General features: G+C 48.8%; 1 protein-coding gene across 1 annotated transcript in view; it reads right to left on the reverse strand.

Annotated features, from left to right (window-relative positions):
* Window positions 1-6,311: 6,311 nt before the first annotated feature.
* LOC146829955 (GTPase IMAP family member 8-like) overlaps window positions 6,312-22,428 on the reverse strand; it is a 126,367-nt gene continuing 110,250 nt past the window's right edge. Inside the window, exon 5 of the mRNA XM_085603994.1 lies at window positions 6,312-7,362. Within this exon, the coding sequence (XP_085460120.1) occupies window positions 6,437-7,362 (926 nt within the window). The 3' untranslated portion in view covers window positions 6,312-6,436. The remainder of the gene's footprint in view (window positions 7,363-22,428) is intronic.

Here is a 22,428-nt window from a genome sequence, read left to right on the forward strand (position 1 = left end):
GGTCTTGTGTTGATTATATAAAGCTTACTTATTTTTTTATACATCTCGGTGTGGTGTCTGTTTGTAGTGGTTCATCTATATTACTGTATGTGTTCACAAGTGCTTAACACATTGTCTCTGAGATAAGCCTGTCTGCTTGTGCCAAGCTACCAAGGGTGTGAGCAGGGGTTATCTACAGCGTGTAAACTCCCTTGCCCTGACGTAGACGAAGGGTCCCTACTTGATAAAGGTGCATACCGTTGCCAATTAGAGACTCCGGGTTCAAACAGTTATGTTGAGCCCAAAGAGGGGGATACAACTGAGACATTCTTTAGACCCCTTTAGACACTGCTTATGCTCACAGATACAATTTGACTTGCATTTTGACAGCTTTATGTGCCGGGTTAGGCCCATGTTGCAAAGCTGCACATTGTCCTCTTTCCAGCACAATAATGTTACAGATGTGTCAATGTTGGATTAGTTTCTCTGCAACTACTTTTGTTTACACATCTGGCTTTGCATAACATTATCACAATGCCTCAAACACTGAGTACAAGGCCTTTTACCGCAATGTAGAAATGTTATCCCATCTTCATCCACGGGCGACTGGGTTATCTGCCTTTCCATAACATTGCTAATCTATACGTACATTGCAAGTATGCTTTTTATTATAAATAATAAGCATCACAATGGAAGGGCAAGTTCAAGGTGCACTATTGCCTTGCTCCACTGCAGCAGCCACAATTTCAGTAGCACCCCTCTCAAGTAAGATTTTTGTCCTCCAAAAGTGATAAAAGTCCCTTTCTGCATTGGAACTGTTGGACTTCTAGACTTCCACTTGTACCATTCCAATCAGAGTTGCATTGCTGTCAACCTTAAATTACACCTAGGTCCTGATCTCTCACTTCTATCATGGGCCCTTTGAGCTTTTTCATTTACATATTTTAAAATTAATATCTCCGAAGATCCTTTTTGGATTTGTTGTTGGTCTTATTTTACCCAGAACATGTTTCTCTTTATTTTAAAATTGGTTATGGCTAAATCTCTGCCACTGGCCGGAATCCCCACCTCCGGGTCGGAAGCTCCGCCTTCAGGCTGGAAGCCCCGCCTCCGGGCCGGAAGCTCCGCCTCCGGGCCAGAATTTCCGACCCGAGTGCGGACGTAAAGTTAGTAGTCGTAAATCCATTCTGTGAATACCAAAAGTAGTAAGTTTAGGATTTTGTCTTAAGTTAATTCTGTGAATCGGGCCCAACCTATTTTGATGCAGCCATCCCAGAGTTAGCATTTACTGCGAGGTTATAATGCACTTAAGAGTATATGGTTTAACCACATCCACAAACAGCCACAGAGAATAGACTCTGCCAGCTGCAGAGGGGCCCGGCTCAGGCAGAGACACCCCCTCACATGGAAACCAAGCACTCTGCCCTCAGGATTGATAGAGCCTGCCTTAGGGGTGACTGATAGGTTTATATGTGTGTGTAAGGTGAGATATAGGGGAACCTATACCTCAGTGAGGAGTGCTAACACTACCTCACCCAGGCTGCAGTAGCAGGCCTGTGGTGTCCGATTTAGTCTGCTTCCCAGGGGTGGCATAATACATGCTTCAGCCCCTGGTAGGCCTATGAAGTACCTATGCCCTTGGTACCTAAGGTACCATATACTAGGGGCTCATAAGGTACCACAGTATCCAATCACTAGTGCATCTAATATGCACTCCATGTTGTTTTAGAGAGAACAGAGAGACTGGGGCCCTGATTAGCAGGGGCCCAGCCAGACTACAGCCAGAAACCAGTGTTAACATCAGAAAAAAAGTGGGGGCAACAGAAGAGGCAGATCCTACTCTCTGGTTTCCCTCTCCCTCTCTCTCTGGTTTCCCCTCTCTCTCTGGTTTCCCCTCTCTCTCTGGTTTCCCCTCTCTCTCTGGTTTCCCCTCTCTCTCTGGTTTCCCCTCTCTCTCTGGTTTCCCCTCTCTCTCTGGTTTCCCCTCTCTCTCTGGTTTCCCCTCTCTCTCTTGTTTCCCCTCTCTCTCTGGTTTCCCCTCTCTCTCTGGTTTCCCCTCTCTCTCTGGTTTCCCCTCTCTCTCTGGCTTCCCCTCTCTCTCTGGTTTCCCCTCTCTCTCTGGTTTCCCCTCTCTCTCTGGTTTCCCCTCTCTCTCTGGTTTCCCCTCTCTCTCTTGTTTCCTTCTCTGTCTGGTTTCCCCTCTCTCTCTGGTTTCCCCTCTCTCTCTGGTTTCCCCTCTCTCTCTGGTTTCCCCTCTCTCTCTGGTTTCCCCCCTCTCTCTGGTCTCTCCCCCTCTCTCTGGTTTCCCCTCTCTCTCTGGTTTCCCCTCTCTCTCTGGTTTCCCCTCTCTCTCTGGTTTCCCCTCTCTCTCTTGTTTCCCCTCTCTCTCTGGTTTCCCCTCTCTCTCTTGTTTCCTTCTCTCTCTGGTTTCCCCTCTCTCTCTGGTTTCCCCCCCTCTCTCTGGTCTCTCCCCCTCTCTCTGGTTTCCCCTCTCTCTCTTGTTTCCCTCTCTCTCTCTTGTTTCCCTCTCTCTCTGGTTTCCCCCCCTCTCTCTGGTTTCCCCCCCTCTCTCTGGTCTCTCCCTCTCTCTGGTTCCCTCCAGACCAGTGGAATCCTGAAGAGCCTGTGAGAAGCCTCGCTCCACCCACACATGTAACAAGCGACCAGCCCTTCGCTAGGAGGTGAAAGTGGAGTTCATGACCCAGCTGGGGGTTCACATACTGCCCCCCTCCTTTGCTGACACACTCTCCCACAGGATGACCCGGCACGGCTCTAATCCACATGTGAAAGCTTCATTTAGGAAGGAGAAAGCTCTTAGCACAATGCCCCATATCAAAATGAAAACATAACCCTAAGAGCCTCAGGGCATCAGTGGTTAGAGATATATCCTGTGCATTATCCAATGATTAGTGACTGTGAGAAATTGGGTTGTTGGTTGTCTGGGGTGTGAGCCCTGGTCGAGCAACAGTACAATCCCTTGCAGGGTGAACCTCAAAAGTCACTAAATTAACCTGCGCTTAACCCCGGGTAGCTCGGCACAAAAAGCAGTAATACTTAACTTACAGGCAATGTGTAATGTATTTAAGCAGCAAACCGACAGTAATAAAGTGAAAACACAAGACAACTCCACATCAACCTAAAAAATAGAGTAAATTCTAACAAAGCATTGGTCTCCAAAACGACAAAAATCCTATTAGCAGAATTGGAGATAGCAATCTAAGATTTAAGGTAAGTATAGCACCTAAAAGCACAAAGTGCCACTCGCAGTTGCCCTATCGTGTGAGGCCAGGTGAAAGTTACATGTCAGGGGAACAGTGATGGGGTGCTGGCTGGTTACAGGATCCAGGTTAGTCCCACCAAAAAGTAACATTCTAAAGTCCTGCACGAAGGGTTCCATTCCCGGTGGAAAGGGCCATGAGGAGCCATTAACACCAGAGTTGACAGCAAAGTGCGTACAAGATCTTGATGTTACCCTGGCTCCATGGCCCCTTATGAGGCAGTGATCTCAACGCGATTATAGCTAATCCAGTTTAAGTAGCTCGATCATATACTGGACCCTACATCGCCTTTGGCACATAAATAGAAGTAATGGTCCCACCTGGCTTAGATATGGGGTAGCCGGAGAAGACTTCCTGTGTACCTTGTGTAGCTGTGCCTGCCTTCCGTCCTTCTGGGACACTGTTCGGGATACACTGGATGCAGGGTTGGGTAGAGCATTTGACCGCACTCCACAAAGGGCTGCATTGAACACTGTAGAAGAGGAGGGATTCACAACTGTGGAGAGGACTCCAGTGTGACTGGCTCTCAAGACAAACGCCGCTCAGGGAGAGAGATACTCCGGCACCCCCGCGGGTGGAAGATAGAGGGTGGGCATGATCTTATGCAGCACAATGGAGAGGTCAATGTATGGGGCATGAGGTTGTCCCCAGAAGCATGGTCAATTTTCCTGGTAATTTTCTATTGTCACTGAGACTCAGCACAGAGAGATGGAAAACATATACTACTTTTTGTGATGTTGTATGACCCAAGGTATTGGTGGATAGATGGTGAAGGCAACCTGAATACAAGTGGAATCTGTACCTACCATTATTTAATGAAAAGCAACAACAATTTTAAAACAAAGGCTTTGTTGTAACAGATCAGACACTTTTAAAACTGCCTTCTTTGCCAGGCTACAGTGGACGGTCTGCAGCCGGGTTTGCTGCGTGACTGAAGTGGGTTGCACAATGTGCAATGCAGCCCAACTATTGGCATTTCACTTGCAGGATCTTGGCACCCTTTGTGCTCCATATTAGAGTAAATGCACACACAGCTTTAAATAGCTTTAATGATGGAAAGTGCACCGTAATACAGTGAATGCACTGTCTACATGGCAGCTGTGTATTTGTGCTGCCCTGAGGGCAGCGCATTCAAGTGAAATACAGAGCAGCTGCTTTAAGGCCGCTCCGTGTTTCACAGTGCACCCGCCTGCAAGGGGATGTTTGCTGGTCCGTGGGACCTGTTTTTACCCTAAAGAGGGCTAGCTTTAGGAGGTGCACTGACAGCCTGTCCCCTTTTTGTGGCACACTTTCAGTGCACCTTCCAAAGGCATGTTTAACTCTGTGCCCACATCCATAATATGGTGCAGGCGCATAGGCAAAGGGGTTTCCTCATTTGCATGGGGCCACGCCCCTATACAAATGAGAGAAGATCCTCTAGTGATAACTATGGCGCTACATGTGCGACAGCGCTATCTGTACAACAGAAGGGACTGCACAAACGCCTGCGGCCCCTTCGGTAATCCCAAAGTACCCTGGGGGTGCACAAAGCAAGCGCCCATGCTCGTTGCAACCCTGGGGCAATCTCAGCAACACGGCCTCTGGGGTATACCAAGATCTGCATTTTGAAAGGGGAAGCGCAGGCACCTCTGGCTAGCAGGGGTAAAGGGCACATCATTTTACAGCCAGCAAAACAGACAGGGCAAAAGTCTTGGGGCAGACCGCACAAAAGATGGCCATTTAGAAGAGAAGCTGTACTTCTTTTCTCAATCTATCTGAGCGCAGTATGAGAATGAACGAGTATTGTCTGTGTGAGTGAGGAAGGATGCTGGACATACACTCACGCGGTCCTGGCACGGACACTCGGACATTAAGACTTCTTCACGTGGGCAAAGCATTGAAAAGTACCAACAGGAAAGATTTTCAGTTTATTATGTGTACACAGAATACTTCTATGAATACACCTTGAGCAAAATGATTTGCACAGTAGAAATAACTAGATATAATTATTCAGATAAAATGTGGAGCAAGAATAAGTGATCTGAAATAAATGTGCCAATGACGATGACGACCTGTGACCACGGGACAAATGAAACACATGGCGCTGGTGCTGCAGCCAAGGGCTAGAATAGGAGGTGGGATTTAGAATGCAATGAGCAAAAAAACATATAATTATTATAAAAGAAGTTTAGAAAAGGGAACCCAGATAGAAGTCACTTGTCTCTCACACCGCCCTGAACAGTTGCTTAAATAATGAAGTAACAGAGGCTGCTACCACCCCGAAACCAGACTCAATGACCGCTACCACCCCGAAACCAGACCCAACGACCTCTACCACCCCGATACCAGACCCAATGACCGCTACCACCGACACCTGACCCAATGACCGCTACCACCCTGAAACCAGACCCAATGACCGGTACCTCCCCGACACCAGACCCAATGACCGCTACCACCCCGACACCTGACCCAATGACCCACCAGACCCAATCACCGCTACCACCCCGAAACCAAAACCAATGACCCACCAGACCCAATGACCGCTACCACCCCGAAACCAGACCCAATGACCGCTACCACCCCGAAACCAGACCCAATGACCGCTACCACCCCGACACCTGACGCAATGACCGCTACCACCCCGACACCTGACCCAATGACTGCTCCAACAGCTGCACCAGCCACCGCTCCCACAGCCATTCTAGCGGGACCGAACACTGCCCCAGCGGCAGCGCCCACCTGTGCCCAATGTCCTATGTCTCTCACTATCACCCTTTTGCCGTCTTTTATACTCTGCAGAACCTCAGACTCGGCCTCCTGTTGAGCGGTTTTTAGTTTCCTGTATCGTGATGACAACATGCACATACACCGTGTTAAACTGTGATTATTACACTTGTAACATCCATTTCACTTTCATTAAAGAGATCGTTTTTACATCCTCCACGTGTCCCTTGAACAATAGCAGCTCATATCATGAAAGTGAGCGAATGTCCAATCAAGGGGACATATTCCTAGATTTAATACAATATGGGTGAGGTTTGGAACTTTATGCTCAAGTATTTAAAATGAGCGGTGGCCGGTAATTTTAAGAGGGATGGGGATAGACGGGACACACATGCACACATACACACTCACAACCGTGCGTTCACACATATACATGCGCACAAACACACCCATTCACAACACTTATCACCAAATATTCAAAGACACACGCACGCAACCCGCTTTACACCGCCATCTTTTATACTCTGCAGAACCTCAGACTCGGCCTCCTGTCGAGCGGTTTTTAGTTTATCATACAACCGCTGTTCAATTTCTGCCAATTTCTGTTGAGTTTTTTCATCTATTTCCTTCTCCTCCTCTGGTGTTATTTTAGCGTTGCTTTTCTTCTTTTGTCTCTCAATTAATTCTTCTTTCTCACGCAGTATTTGAGCTTTCTTCCTTTCTGCTTCTTCTCGGATTCTTTTCCTTATCTTCTCCTCTCTTTCATGCAGTGCCCGCTGCGCCCTCTCATACATCTCATGTGTGTAGAACCCCCCGTTATTCCTTCCCACCAGGCCTTTAATGACGTCATACAGTTCCCGCCTCTGCTGCTCCGCATCTTCTCCTCTTGCTTTGTTGTTGAGGGCGCAGTAAGGCCTCCCAGGCTTGACGATCAGATCCATAAACTCCACATAACGATCATTTACAAAGTCCTGTATGGACTCATCTTCCAGGTCGTCTTTCCGGGTGAACAGGACCATCAGGTGCTTCTCGGCCCCGAGTCCGAAGAGGTCCCGCACCAGGTTGACCGCGTCCCGCTCCTCCTTAGTGATCCGCCCCACCTGCAGCACCAGGATGAAGGCGTGGGGCCCGGGGGCGCTGAGGACCGCGCTCTGGGCCACCGCTTTAATGATCTCCTCGTTACAGACTCTCGTGTCAAAGAGCCCGGCAGTGTCGATGACTTTGAGGTTTTCGCCATTGAAATCACAGCTCGCCGCCGCACACTCCGCGGTCACTGACCGTCGTGAGGCTCTGGACTCAAACTCCCTCCTCCCCAGGATGCTGTTGGCGGTGGCGCTCTTCCCGGCTCCAGTTTTCCCAACAAGAACTATCCTCAGCTCGGTCTCCATAGCAACAGGGTCACCTGTCGAGAGAAAGCAAGAGTGAATGATTCTTGTATCCCGAACACAACATGCACCAATACAACGTGTTCCACTGTGATTATTACACTTATAAAATCCCATTTTGTTTCCATTTGACTTCCATTAAATAGATCTTTTTTACATCCTCCAGTGCGGCTTGAACACCCGCTCATATCATGAAAGTGTGCGAATGACCAATCAAGGGGACATGTTCCTAGATTTAATACTATATGGGTGAGGTTTGGAACTTTATGCTCAAGTATTTAAAATCAGTGGCGGCCGGTAATTGTAGGAGGGAGGGGGTGAACGGGACACACATGCACACTTACACAGTCACAACCATGCTGCCTTCCCTCATTGGCTGGCCTTAGGTCTGTCACAGAGTGGAATGGGGTCGGTGAGACTGCTGACCCCACCCCACTCTGTGAAGAGGTGGCACTGATTGACACTCAGCCCTGGGCACTTCAAGGCTTAAAACTAAAGAGCTGAGGTGTGAGGCCATGAGTGATGCCACGCCTCGTCACTGAGGGGGAGGGCCTCTACGACCTTTGCAGAGATGAGGAGGTCACACCCGCAGGAGCTGTGATTTCCTCAGCTCAGAAAAGTGCAGCTCGTAATCGGGCAGATTGGCCATTCATGTGGATACGTCTTATCAAGGAGCTTTGATGGGATATTTTTGACCCTTATTGAGGAGTATTCTCCCGAGTTGCTGCACTTGATTGCAGAGATACAATTCAAGTGCACAATACTTCACCTGATATTTGAAGCCCTGATGAAGTTCCTCTATAGGAACGAAACGCATTGGTTGATGGCCACTTTCCAATATCTACACCAATAAAGAAACCTTATGGACTAACTCGGACAGCCTTGACTCCATTCCTGGTGCACCTTCATTTATTCTAAACAATTGATTTTTGTGGATTCCGATGAAATATTATTGTTTAATTCTTAAATCATTGGTGTCTAGATTTAAGATATTTTCTGTATCTTTTTCTTCGGTAACACAGGTTGATGTTATTACTCAAAAATATTTTGAAGGATAAAAAAAAGCAGAGTGGACAAATGACAAATATATACTCACCTGAAAATTTAAGAATCACCCAGCAGAATAAATGCTTTCACATAATTCTGTGAAAATATGGGTTTAAGAATATATCTCTGCATTTATATATTTAACTAGAAGTTCAGTACACCTCTCACATGTCACTGTGTGGCCACTACAAAACTCTCTCTCATCTGCATATTGCATTACCTCTTCAAGGGGCATATGTATCAAGTTCCGTTTTTGCAATTCTCAAATAGCGATTTTTAGGGAATCGCTATTTGAGAATTGCAAAACAGGATGTAATAAAAAATTCGCAAGTGTTTTGCGATTCCTTGGCATTCCTTAATTGCAATTAGCAAATTGCTAATCGCAATTAAGGAAAACCTTCCCATTCATTCCTATGGGCTAGGAGGCCCATAGGAGTGAATGGGAATACATTCTCATTTTGCGATTCGCAATTTGAGAATCGCAAAATGAGAATGCAATTTCAAGGGCGCTAAGGTGTCAAAAGGACACCCTGTTGCACCCCTGAATTATGTATGTATGCACATGTGGCGCACATACATGCCCTAAGGGCATGTCTGTGCGTCACATGGCACTTTGAAAAATGCCAAAAAGTGAATTTTTCAACGAAATCGCAAATTAACACCAACTTCAAGTTGGTGGTAATTTGCGATTCCTTACGGCTAAACTGCAATTTTTCTAGGCTTTATACATTGCATTTAAGGAATCGCAATTTGCGATTCCTTAAATGCATTCGCAAAATAGAGAATCGCATATTTTGCGATTCTCTAATTTGCGATGCCCTTTTGGGATGATACATCCCAAAAGGCCTTTTCCCGTTCGCAAACGGGCCGATTCTGAGAATCGTCCCGTTTGCGAACGGGAAAAGGGTTTGATACATATGCCCCCAAGTCCCTACTCAAGTCAAGTCCCAACACGTTTAAAATTGTATATCTAACTAACTGTTCAAATTCGGCTTTTGAACATTTTAAACATACGTTGAGAAAGTAATTCTTTTTGCACTGCTCACCCCCATTTTTTGACTGATACGGGTGTTTAATGACTGATTGCGCCATGGGATCTGCTAATCAAGAGTCGAGTACCTAAACTGATGTCCTCGACGCTGATCCTCACAAAAGAGCGGAAGATGCAGAGAACCGCTCGAGGTGCAATAACTTGTGTCTAGTGGGCATCCCTGAAAATCGAAACACCTCTACGTTAGTTACAACTCTTGAAAACTGGTTCTGCTTCTGGGTCCCGGATGACAAATGATCTGGTGTATTTGTCGTTGAACATGCGCACTGCTCCCTGGCTGCTATGTCGCCCATGGGAGGAGCACCACCTCGGCCAGTGATATTGAGGATTCTGAACTTCCATGATCGGGACACTATCCTGCGGAAGGCCCGTAATCAACCAGATCTACGGTGCCAGAACTCTAGAATAATAATTTGCATGGATTACACCAGGGAGCCGCAGTGAAGGCGGCGGTCCTTTGAGGAAGTCACACAGAGACTATGTGCCCTTAATTTATGCTTTATGCTCTTTTCCCTGCCCGCCTTAAGGTCATCTTTCAATCTTATACCTATTTCTTTGACACCCCGGAACAGGCCTGGTAGTGGGCCACAGAAGACCACAATTTACAAGCCTTACACTGGGGAGATGCGGGGCAAAGAACTCCCCCGAGTCCCGTTCTCTAGATCCCAAAGATCCAGGTCAGAGTTTCATTTGGTGATGGAGGCACGAGTGGCTGAGTCACAGGACTCAGACCTCATGACCACACCTCGGCTCACCAGCCTGCTTGAAATGGCTCCAGATTCATCTGGATGACTGTTATAGATGCTGACAGATCTTTCCTTACAGGGGGCCCTGTGCGCTGCTGTTGAGACAGGCAGTGGAGACTGCAGCGGAGCCGGGAGCCATGCTCGAAGCAGGATAGGGAGGTTCATGCTGGCTGTGTTCAGAGCCTCCCTCTTACATGAACCCTCAATCAGTTACATGGTACATTATTAAACATACCATGGTGGTTAACTGTAATGTGCGCTCTTATCACACATGTGCTGTGAAGCATAACACCCATCTTTTGTGGTGTGTCTGCTGCCATCGGACAACCCTCTTAGGAATTTTCACTTATTTTTATTTATTTGAGTTTTACATAGCGCTTGCTGGACCCGAGGGTATCGGAGCGCTTTACAGGTTAAGCAACTACATAAATATATTTACTAGAGGTACAAAGTGAATTCGGAATGTGAAAGTCACAAGACTGTACAGAACTCAATGGTTTAGCGTCACAAAGTAAAACACAGGGCATATGGAAGATAAAGGCATTGGAACAAAAAGGCTAATCAGCAAGTCACATTAAAGGGTATTGAGCAAGTAATGTGACCGTCTAGACGGCATTAATCAATGACAGAAACGAAGAACAGCCTATCTATCAATCAATCAATCAATCAGAAGTTTGTAGAGCGCTCTACTCACCTGTGAGGGTCTCAAGGCGCTGGGGGGGGCGGTATTGGGCATCTCCGGACATCCAAAAACCAAGTCTAGGGCTCCTCCTGAATCAGGTCATCAGAAAAGCCAGGTCTTGAGGCTCTTCCTGAATGCTTGCAGTGTGGGGCTTCATCTGATGCTAAGGAGGAGCTCATTCCAGGTTTTGGCCGTGATATAGGAAAAGGATCTGCCTCCCGTTCTGGCTCTGTGGATGCGGGGGGTTTCGGTCAAGGCCAGGTCAGCTGATCGGAGGCTTCTGTTGGGGGCGGCGTAGAAGGAGATTCTTTTGTTGAGGTATTGGGGCCCGGTGTTGTGGAGGGCTTTGTAGGAGTGTGTGAGCAGCTTGAAGGTCACACTTTTTTCGGCAGGGAGCCAGTGAGGTCTTGTAGGTGCTGGGTGATGTGGTTCTGTCGTGGGACGCTGAGGACGAGTCTGGCTTCAGCGTTCTGGACAGTCTGAAGTCTGTGGAGTAGAGATTTGTTGATTTCGGCATAGAGGACGTTCCCGTAGTCCAGCCTGCTGGTGATGAGTGCATGGGTGACGGTCTTCATAGATTTTGGTGGGATCCATCTGTAGATCTTGCGGAGTATGCGGAGGGTGTTGAAGCATGTGGAGAATACAGAGTTGATCTGTCAGCTCATGGTGAGGGAGGAGTCGAATATGATGCCGAGGATGCAGGCATGGTCTGTGGGTGTGGGAGGTTTGCCGAGTGCTGGGGGCCATCAGGTGTTGTCCGACGCAGAGGGGGTGGATCCGCAGATGAGGACTTCCATTTTCTCCGAGTTGAGCTTCAGGCAGCTGCTTCTCATCCAGGTTGCAATGTCCTTCATTCCTTCCTGGAAGTTGTGACTGGTGGTGTCAGGTTCCTTGGTGAGGGAGAGGATGAGCTGGGTGTCGTCGGCGTAGGATACTATGCTGAGTCTGAGTTTTCTGATGATGGTTGCGAGGGGGGCCATGTGGATCTGAAGAGCGTGGGGCTGAGGGAGGATCCTTAGAGTTCTCCGCATCTGATCTCTATGGGCTCAAACAGTTTGTGTGCCTGTTGAGGTAGCTGTTGTGGAGTAGAGATTTGAGTTCCAGTTTGAATGATGGGAAGGAGGAGTTGCAGCAGAGATCTTTGGGTAGCGAGTTCCAGATCTTTGGAGCATTACCTGAGGATGAGCGAGACTGAGATGATTTATATATATCCTTTACTCTGACTGTGGCTAAAGTACATGCTGATACCCAGGGGAGATATATTGGGATTGAGGGTCACATGGCTGCCACACAATATAACCTCATTCCTTGCTACGTCCCTCCACAACTGCTGCAGTCCACTCTCCAGGCGCTATGTGCTTTACTGGTGATGCTGCCCCCAGGGACCACTCTGGTAAGGGGAGATATCAATGAGGTTCTGGATTCCGAACGAAACATCTCCCCCGAACCTTACCCTGGCAGAAGGTGTCCCACGGGATGCCTTGCAGCCTGGCCTGACTACCTGGGCTTGTGTGATGCTTGGTGGTCATGGCACCCTTCAACGCATGCTTATACACACCTCTCACCACAGCACAATGTAACTAAAGGGGGAGAAGGCCGCATGGACCTCTCTCTAATCCTGAGGACTTCATCCTCTATGGCCGTATTTTGTTTAGAGGGGAATGGGACTGCGAGGCCCCCTATGAGGCTCATTAGGTCCTGGGGACCCCATCCCTGAGGGCTGTATTTATTTTAAAGGGGAGGGAGCTGCATGGCCCACCTAACCGTGCCTCATTAGGCCCTGAGACCCCATCCCCTAGGGCCATATTTATTTTAAAGTTGAGGTGGTCTTGTGGCCCCCTAATCTGTACCTCAAGTGCATAATGGTCCCAGGGACCCCATCCCCCGGGGCGTTTGGGTGCCTGGTGTGAGAAGTTGGCCTGGTATATGCTGTCCACTAGTTAAAGTGAGCACCTTGTACCAGTCCAAACAACCCTTATGGTAATAGGTTAAAGACAACCTTTATGGAAAGCTATCCTAGTGGTAGCTATGGAGAGCAGCCTTCAGGCTAAGTCTCTGAGGAATGTAAAGCAGCTTGTTTTACCTTATAATCTCTTGAATTACCAAATGAAAGGACACCACACAGGTATATATATCAAATATATATGTATGTATTACTAGACACTCTCTACTAATCTCTTTATGAGATTAGAAGTCAAAGCACATAAATCACAATCAAGAAAATGCAGTAAATTAAGACAAATACACGTTTGGGCCCTAGGGGCGAACCAAACCATATATCAATAAAGTGGTATAAGAACCACGTCTGAACTAGACACTAGGCCTAGAGCCTGTAGAAGTGCTTGGACCACAAGGAACCACCCAAGGTAGTGACACAGGGGACCCTCGGGGGACGCGTGCAGTGTAGGAACACAGCTGCGAATCGCCGTTATCTTCTATGAGTAAAGTCGCGGTTTGAAAATTAGAGTTTAAGGACACTTAGGAGAATTCTTTGCGCAAACCCCTTTAGATGTAAGGGGTTATAGGGCCCACACCCATGGGAGCACCAGACTACTAGAGTTACCTCACACCCAGGGAAGCCAGGTGCATAGGTGTCTTTCGGTGTTGGATCGCGTTGTCATTTTCAATAGCGAACTGCAGCAAAGTTCTGCTGCCATGGAAAGGAGAATTGTCCGTGGCGATTCAAGCCTGGATCGAGGATGTGAAGAACCTGAAAGCAAAGGGGACACAGTCTGGGTCACTAGCCAGTGACTAGGGGCACGATAGACGGATGCCCACCGATGTCGTAGCTTCAGGTGTGAGGAGGTGAAGCTCGACTACGCTGCCACGAGGACCAGGAGCATCGAGGACAATTAGGATCTGCATGTGAGCTGTCCCACCCAGAAAGATGGAGTGCTGAAGTGAAAGCTCATGGATCGTAGAAAACAAGCCTTGGCTACTTCAACCCACGCGGTTAGGAGAAAAGAGGCTTCGGAGGGGATCAGCAAGGTCCAGGAGACTCCTTCTTCAAGTGGGAGTCAGGGCAGGCCTGGAGCAACCGGGAAATCCCACTGAAATCAAAGTTGCCCTTCGCAGGGACCCGCAAGTCGAGAGACAAGGGATCGTGAAGGGACCTTTGTAGGAAGGTGGAATCTGACTATATGGTTGCCCCCACTTTTTTCCTGGTGTTTGCATGGTTTTTGACTAGTCTGGCTGGGATCCTGCTATCTAGGACCCCAGCCTATCTGCTTACTCCCTTAAATGATTGGTGTGCATACTAGATGCACTAGTGATTGGATACTGTGGTACCTTGTGAGCCCCTAGTATATGGTACCTTAGGTACCTAGGGCATTGGTACTTCACAGGCCTACCAGGGGCTGCAGCATATCTTATGCCACCCCTGGGAAGCATTCACAATCTGACACCACAGGCCTGCTACTGCAGCCTGTGTGAGGTAGTGTTAGCACTCCTCACTGAGGTATAGTTTCCTATATCTCACCATACACACACATATAAACCTATCAGCCACCCCTTTAGCAGGCCCTATCAATCCTGAGGGCAGGGTGCTTGGTTTACTATGTGAGGGGGTGCTTCTGCATGAGCAGGACCCCTCTGCAGCTGGCAGAGTCTATTCTCTGCTGCTGTTTGTGGATGCGGTTAAACCATATACTCTTAAGTGCATTATAACCTCGTGGTAAATGCTAACTTTGGGATGACTGCATCAAAACATGTCGTGTTTGGTGTCAAACAACTTGGAATCATACCCCCACACCAGTAACTGGTGTGGGGGTATGATCCCACCCTTCTAGAGGGGATGACATGTACCCACTGTACTAAACGGTAGAAATCTAAAAGAGCCCTGGCATCACAAAATGGATGCCACCAGCACAGACACTGGGCTGCCCTCCTGCTGCTGACCGAAACTCGCAGTGGAGGGAGCCCAACAAAAGGTATCCTGTCACAGGGAGGTGTTACCACCTCCCAGACAGGATTTAGTGTATTGGAGCTGGGTGGGTGCACTCCTAGAGTGCTTTGAAGTCCTGCACTGGGGGAGCAGTAGGCTCCTCTGTGCATATGCCAGCTCAAACCGGTTCAGGGGCTACCTGCCCCTGCTCTGGCGCGAAACTGGACAAAGGGAAGTGGGTGTAACCACCCACTACCCTGACCCTCCTAGAGGAGTGGTCATAGAGCTAGTCCCTCCCATATCTTCACTATAAGATACCAAGCATTGCCAATGCAATTCAGATAACCCTGGACGACGCTCTACAAAGAAGAATCCTGGCCCTTCGACGTTCCACTACCTTTGGAAGACAGAAGAATCTCCCTTGGAGTCAAGGAGTGACTCCCCTGCTTGGCAGGCACCAGTAACTTGAATCAACGGTTGCAAACTTTCCCCCTCCAGCCGGTGTTCAAAGTCCCTGCTGCCCCGGAAGTAGATTTCCTGACTTCTCGACGGCCCCTGTGAGACCCCACGAGTGACGAGGAACAGCAATACTCGGGGACCGTGCACTATTTTCGAGTGCAAACCCAAAACAACATTCCACGAAGTTGTGCATTGGACCATTTGTGGCCCAACTCTTCAGCAGGCCGTATACCAAAAATCAGCTGCCTTCCTCGTCCCGAGTGCCCGTGGGCTCCTGTGAGGTTTTTCCTGTGAAGGCGTCTTCGCGGTTGCTTGCCCGTTGGCTAGTGACCCCCACGAAGACTTTCTAATCGACTTCAAGGGCTCTCCTGATTGCTCCAGGCCTGCCCTCACTTACCCTCGCTGGGTGAGTCCATCAGACCTTGTTGGTCTGCATCATCGTCCATCTTCAGTCTACACGAGACTTGCAGTTGCCAAGGCTTGTTGGTGCCAATCTGGTTGCCGACACCTCCATCAGCTGCAGACGTCGTGGGACACTCCGAATCCAGCTGCTGGTCATCGTCGATCTCTCCTGGACCTCGTGAGCAAAGAGACAAAACTCCATCAGCAACCTGAAACGACACGACATCGGAGGTCATCCATCTTACTGGCCACCGGTCACTGGCAAGTGACCTTGAACACTGTCCCCTCAATTTTCAGGTCTTCCTCATCTTCAATCAACCTTTGGATTCCAGCGGGCGCCTCTCCAGTCATCACAAGCAGCAAGTCTTCAGTGATCTCCATTGAAAACAGCATCTCGACCCGACACCAAAAGACACGTATGCACCCGGCTTCCCTGGTGTTAGAAATGGGATTTCTGGTTGGCTAGGGCTTGCGCCAAAGCCAGGCAGAAACCACCACTCTAGTCAGGGCTGGGGAGTTACACGTCAAAGATAACCCCTGCTCACCCCCTTGGTAGCTTGGCACGAGCAGTCAGGCTTATCCCGGAGGCAATGTGTAAAGCGTTTGCGCGCGCACACAGCAACAACACCCAGGCCCACCACAAAAGAAACTCCACACAAGGTTATATACAAAAAAATAGCCTTTGTATTATAATAAACACATCAGATGATAATCACACAATTTACACTGTGCCAACTGGCACTGGGCAGAATTTTACAAGGGACTATTTACACAAGACAGGGCCACATGGACCACTGTCAGAATTAGCACAAATCACCAATAGTAAATGTAGAACATATACCAATGGAAACACAAAGTAACTGTAGAGCACAAATTATAATGGTAGAGCACAACCAGTAACTACTGGCGCAATAATGACCTCAGCGTCATCACACTAGCATCAGGTATAAAACCTATCCTGCATCCATCACAGGGGCATAAACACATTATGCAATTTCTCATTAGTCTAACGCAATAAACCTAACCACCTAAGTATAACTACACTAGGGGCGTACATCACACAGGGAGACATAGTCTCACTAGCAAGAACAACCTCATAATCAGAACAGACAACATTTAGAGGTATAACACAGGGTGTGCAAAACATGCTATACACAGTCCATTTCCTAAAACCTAATCACGTTAGCACATAAATCACAATAACACCTAAATTCAATTAGGGTCCAGGTTGCGCCAAAACCTAAACATAGCAGCTGCCCATTACTTGCTGGGCAGCTGGGGACAAGAACAGGGCCTAAACGCTGCAGCTGGCACTAAGTGCTGCGCAGCTGTGGAAGTCACATGAGGCAGGGGCTCTCAATAGCCCCTGAGACAATAGGCCAAAACGTTGGAGCCACCTAGGCTCAGAAAATAACATGTCCAATGGAGCGCACAGGCTCCTGAAATAAATGTGCGCCAATATAGACAAGGAACTTGCCCCACAGTACTGTGGAGCGCACTAACAGTTTAAATAAAATATGCCCCCGTTGTTGGAGCCTTTCTTGGCTCTGAAACAATAATGCCCCCTTCGTTGGAGCCATCTGGGGCTCTAAGAATAATGATGCCCAACGTTGGAGCGGCCTGCTGCCAGACGGGGCCGCTCTGACTCCGTACAGCCGTCAGGGTAAGGTACGGGCACCCCTGGGGCCCTTTAAACAAAATGTGCCCCTTGTTGGAGTGGTGGAGGCTCTGAAACGGACATAGCCCTCGTTGGAGCGGCCCTCTGGCAGGCGGGGCCGCTCAAGATAGAAGCACTGGCATTAAACAACATGCCCCCCAAAGCGCCGGAGCCACACGGGGCTCTTACAGTCAGGAATGCCCCCGATGGAGCGGCCCTCTGCCATGTGGGGCCGGTCAGGCAGGAGGCACCGGCACTAGTGCCTCGGACCCCCCCCTTTGCCCCCAGCCCTCGTTACTCACCGGCTGGGGCGAAGGTAGGACTCTACTCCCCACGCTGCCGCCTTCACCCGGGCCCCCTCCTGGGACCCGGGACTTTACCGATCGGCTCGCTGAGGCAGGGTAGGCTGCCGCCCTCCGTGGAGGACGTAGCCACACTCCACCACGTTTCCCCCGGTCCCCCATCTCGGGACCGGGACTCACAAGACGGAGCCCGCGCAGCTCCTCTGAAGACTTCTCTTCCGGGTCCCGCAACTCTCGCGCCGCTTCTGCCCCAGCCGCTGGCCCCGCCCACGTCACAGGCAGACTTGCCTGACTTCCGGGCGGCCGCGGCTGGGCAGCGGCGGCAATTTCTCCGGCCACAACAAGGGGTAGGCTCCCTCGAGGGGGAAAATAAATGTAGAAGTGGGGTGGGCACCCGCATTGGACTCCCATAAGCGGGGTGGGCACCCGCATTACTCATGAACAAAAACGAAGACTAAAAGCAACCAAATAAGCGGGATGGGCTCCCGCAAGGCCGGCATCACGGGGTAATCCCTAGGCTGGGGATTCCCTCTCTCTCGCTCTCAGCAGCGTGACGCCGCACAGCCCCAGCTCCTCTCTCTGGGGGAAATAAGAATAAAGCGCTCTCCAGGCGCTATGTTGAGGACCAGCACAAAGTCCTTGATAGATCCAGGAAACAGATACAAAAGGTCCCACAAAGTCCATCAGGCATCCAGGGGCTGGGAAGGGCCCAGGGAGGCAAGCCTTCCCCTGGGCCCCAGCAGCAGTGCGCCCCTGGTTGTTTCAAGTTAAGCACAAGAACATTTTCATGGGGTCACAGCCCCTCTTTTATACACCAAATCCTTTGTTTCCAAAGGTGCAGGGAAGGGGCGAACCAGATACAACTGGTTCTTGAGCACTTTGTTTTGCTCAGCCCCTCTCCCTATTCACAGCACAGGCTAGGGACATCAGTCGCACCACAGGGGGCGGAGCCAGCATTGTGTGGGGAAAGACCAGCCCTATTCAGGTCCCAGGTGTACTCCTCCCACTCATCTGGCTGCTGATCTCCCCATTCACCACTGGGTGACTCATCCTGACTCTGGGGATTCCCATACCCATCACATGACCTCAGCCAGCCAATCACGCGCCAGGCAGTCACTGCACATTTATGCCAGCGTCTAGAAGTGGCACTTCCACACTAGCTACATGGACACCGCACACATCTTCGCGCAGCATTTCATCACACGAGTCCGTACATACCAAACTCGCACCTGCTCTCCCCACGCATCAGGAACTACCAGGGACACATACATTCCCCCATGCATTCCTACGGGAGGGCAGGCCTACCTCACTACACGCACGCACTTTACCGTAGGACACAGTGGTAAAGTGCGCAGAAGCCAAAAATCACTAACACCAAGTCACAGTAAAAAGCAAAAAGTTCAGGGGTGAACCTGCCAAAAGGACCAAGTCCAACACCTGGGTGAGGTAACTCGTGCACTCCGGTGCCCAAGTGTGTGTTGGCCCTCGAAACACTTACCTTGTGAGTGGCTTGCTTGTTGACTTCTTTGAAGTGCCCTAAAACTTTAAAATACAAACCGCGACTTGCTCCATTGAAACTAATAGGAAACCCGCGGCTGTGTTTAGACCCTGCACGCGTCTCCTGTGGGCTTGTTACTTACCTGCTAACACTACAGTAGTGAAGCCCCAGCGATTCCCAAGGCCCTGGGCTTTGTCATTTTGCAAGTCGAGTTTGTTAACCCATTTTTTTAGTATATGGTCTGTACGCCCCTAGGGCTCCAGCCATACTTGTGCTTAATTTATTGAGAACTGTTGACATTTGAATGTGTACTTGTCTTCTAATCTCATAAAGAGATTAGTAGAGTGTGTCTAGAAATAAATACATATATATTTGATATATATACCTGTGTGGTGTCCTTTCATTTAGTAATTCAGGAGATTATAAGGTAAAACAAGCTGCTTTACATTCCTCAGAGACTTAGCCTGAAGGCTGCTCTCCACAGCTACCACTAGGATAGCTTTCTTTAAAAGGTTGTCTTAAACCTATCTACCATAAGAGTCGAATTGGACTGGTGCAAGGTGGCCACTATAACTAGTGACCAGCATATGCCAGGCCAACTTCTCACAACCTTGAGAGCAATTACGAAAAGCAGGCCCACGGAACACTTGTGGAGTGTAGGCCCACAATCTTTGGTGTAATAGCTGCTCAGGGTCAGGGCTACAATAACCCAAAGTACAGCTTCGAAGAAAGTCGAGAAGCTGATGCACTTGCAAATGTGCACGGTGGTCAAGGGTTCTGGTTTCACGTCACGTCACGAGGACTGTGGGTCTCAGCTTTGCTGGTACTCGGGTTGGCCGCTGAGAAGTCTGGAAATCCTCTTCCTGAGCTGCAAACACTTCGGAGTCTGGCGGGAGCTTCGGAGATGCAGACCGTCAAATGCTTAAGTTGGTGCCTGCCAAGCAGGGGAGTCACTCCTTGACTCCAAGGGAGATTCTTCCGTCCTCTAGTCTTGAGTAGAGCGTTGAAGTTCCAGGATTCAGCAACCGAGTTTCGTCCCGGGGTAATCTAAAGTCCTGTTTCCAGGGTTCCCCCTCTTATACCAAAAGAAGGGGTTGGACTAATTCTGGGAACCCTCCTATGGGAGGATCAGGAAAGGGGGGTGGCTACACCCATTTCCTTTGTCCAATTTCGTGCCAGAGCAGGGGCAGGTAGCCCCTGCAACCGTTTTGAACTGGACTATGCACAGGGACACCATATGTGCCCCCAGTGCAGACTTTCAGGCACTGAAACAGTGCACCCACCCATCCCCAATACACTAAAGCCTGTCTGGGGAGGTGGTCACACCTCCCTGAGACAGCAAACCTATTGTCCAAGCCTCCCCTGCCGGAGTTTCGGTCAGCAGCAGGAGGCCAGACTCGTGTCCGTGGTGGCAGCATCCATTTTGTGATGCCAGGGTAAGGAAAGCTGGTAACGGGTGTACTGGTGGCCCACCAATGTCTCAGTGGAAGGGAGTAATCATGCCTCCCACCCCAGTCCTGGGATGAGGCATGATTCCAAGGTGTTTGACACCAAACACGACATGTTTCTGTGCAGCCATTCCAAAGTTACATTTTACCGCAAGGATATAATGCATTTAAACATATATGGTCTGGCTGCACCACGAACAATCCTGGAGGAGTTACTCCAAAGGCTGTAGGGGTGCTCTGCTCATGCATGGGCACCCTCTCACATAAAACCCAGCACTCTGCCTTTAAGATTGATAAGGCCTGCTATATGGGTGACTGATAGGTCTCTATGTGTAGTGAAAGGTAGATATAGGAAACCATGCCAACGCAGATGGACTCTCCAGATATTTCCACTTAGAACATGAAGACTCAACTGGTCAAGTTTAGTTTAATGTCCTGACATTTGTGGGGGTTGTGTAGGAGAGTAGGATCTGCTTCTTATGTTACCCCCACTTTTTTCTGAATGTTTCACTGGTTTTCGACTATAGTCTGGCTGTGGTCCTGCTATTCAGGGCCCCAGCCTAGCTGCTGTCTCTCTAAAATGTTTGCCTGTACTTTAGGTACACTCCAGATTGGATTCTGGGGTACCCTTATGAGTCCCTAGTATATGGTACCATAGGTACCCAGGGCATAGGTACCCCAGAGGCCTACCAGGGGCTGCAGCATGTATTATGCCACCCCTGGGAAGCATTCCAAAATGGCACCACAGGTCTGCTACTGCAGCCTGGGTAAGGTGGTGCATGCACCCCCTACTGTAATATAGGTTACCTGTATCACTACATATACACACACATATAAACCTATAAGTCAAATATAAGTGAATTCCAATAGAAGTCCAGGTTCTGGTGTCAACATGGGCTTCTATTGGAATTCTCACGGGCATATTATCAAGGCCATTATCGCCGTTTTAGCGGCAGTTTTCTGCCGCTAAAGCAGCAATAATTTTAACGCTCTGCTTGATAATATGCCCCATGGTTTTTATCCACACTAAAGTATTAATGAACATTGAACAATGGTAGAGCAATACTATTTCTATTTGCTCGATTACATGTGCATTACTTATCTTGCATACTGTCTAACGATTGTAACAGCTCATATCGTTTACACAAAATATAAGACTGTTCAATAAATACTTATTGAAACGCCCGTCTATTATTCTTGTGCACTCCTGAGAATATAAAGCGTGCACGACTAGCACTGAGTATCTCTTGTTTTTCCACCATTCTGAGGAATCATGGTTTTCATGTTGCGAGGTTGCCAGAAACTATTCCTTTCTTGTTGCCAAGAAGTTTCTAGTGTGGCCTCTGGGCTAGTAAGGTAAACATACCCTACGACAAGGTTAGCATATGCGACAGTGGCCGATTGACTCAATCCTACGCCAAAAGCTATAGCATATGAGATCCTAACGCGGAGACCCTATATAGGGATATAGGAACTACTCGACATGGCGCCCAACGTTTGTTGGTTTATAACTACCAGCGTTTGACTGGTACATAATCACAAGCGTAGCCAACATTTAGTAAGGCACAAATTTAAAACATTAGATTCTGAGTAACTCAGTTGTGCTTTTCTCGGAGACTCTAACTCACACATTCCAAGACGTCTGGAATGAGTAAGAGTTATTTCCACCACAACTGAGTAGGAAGTATCCTATGTATTGGTTGTTGGTTTTCATCAAATTTGAAAGGAAATAAAAGTTCCATATTGTGCAAGTTATCTTTTGCCTTCCTAACACCAGTTCAGTTTTTATATGTCTAACCAAGACAATACTGCAGACACAGGCTCCTCGAGCGCTACACCACCAGCTTCAGCTGCAGCACCAGCAGCATCACTAAATATAATGGAAGAAGATGATCCTAACTCTAAATC

The sequence above is a fragment of the Triturus cristatus genome, chromosome 5_1 (assembly GCF_964204655.1).
Source record: "Triturus cristatus chromosome 5_1, aTriCri1.1, whole genome shotgun sequence".
In the NCBI taxonomy this organism is placed as follows: domain Eukaryota; kingdom Metazoa; phylum Chordata; class Amphibia; order Caudata; family Salamandridae; genus Triturus; species Triturus cristatus.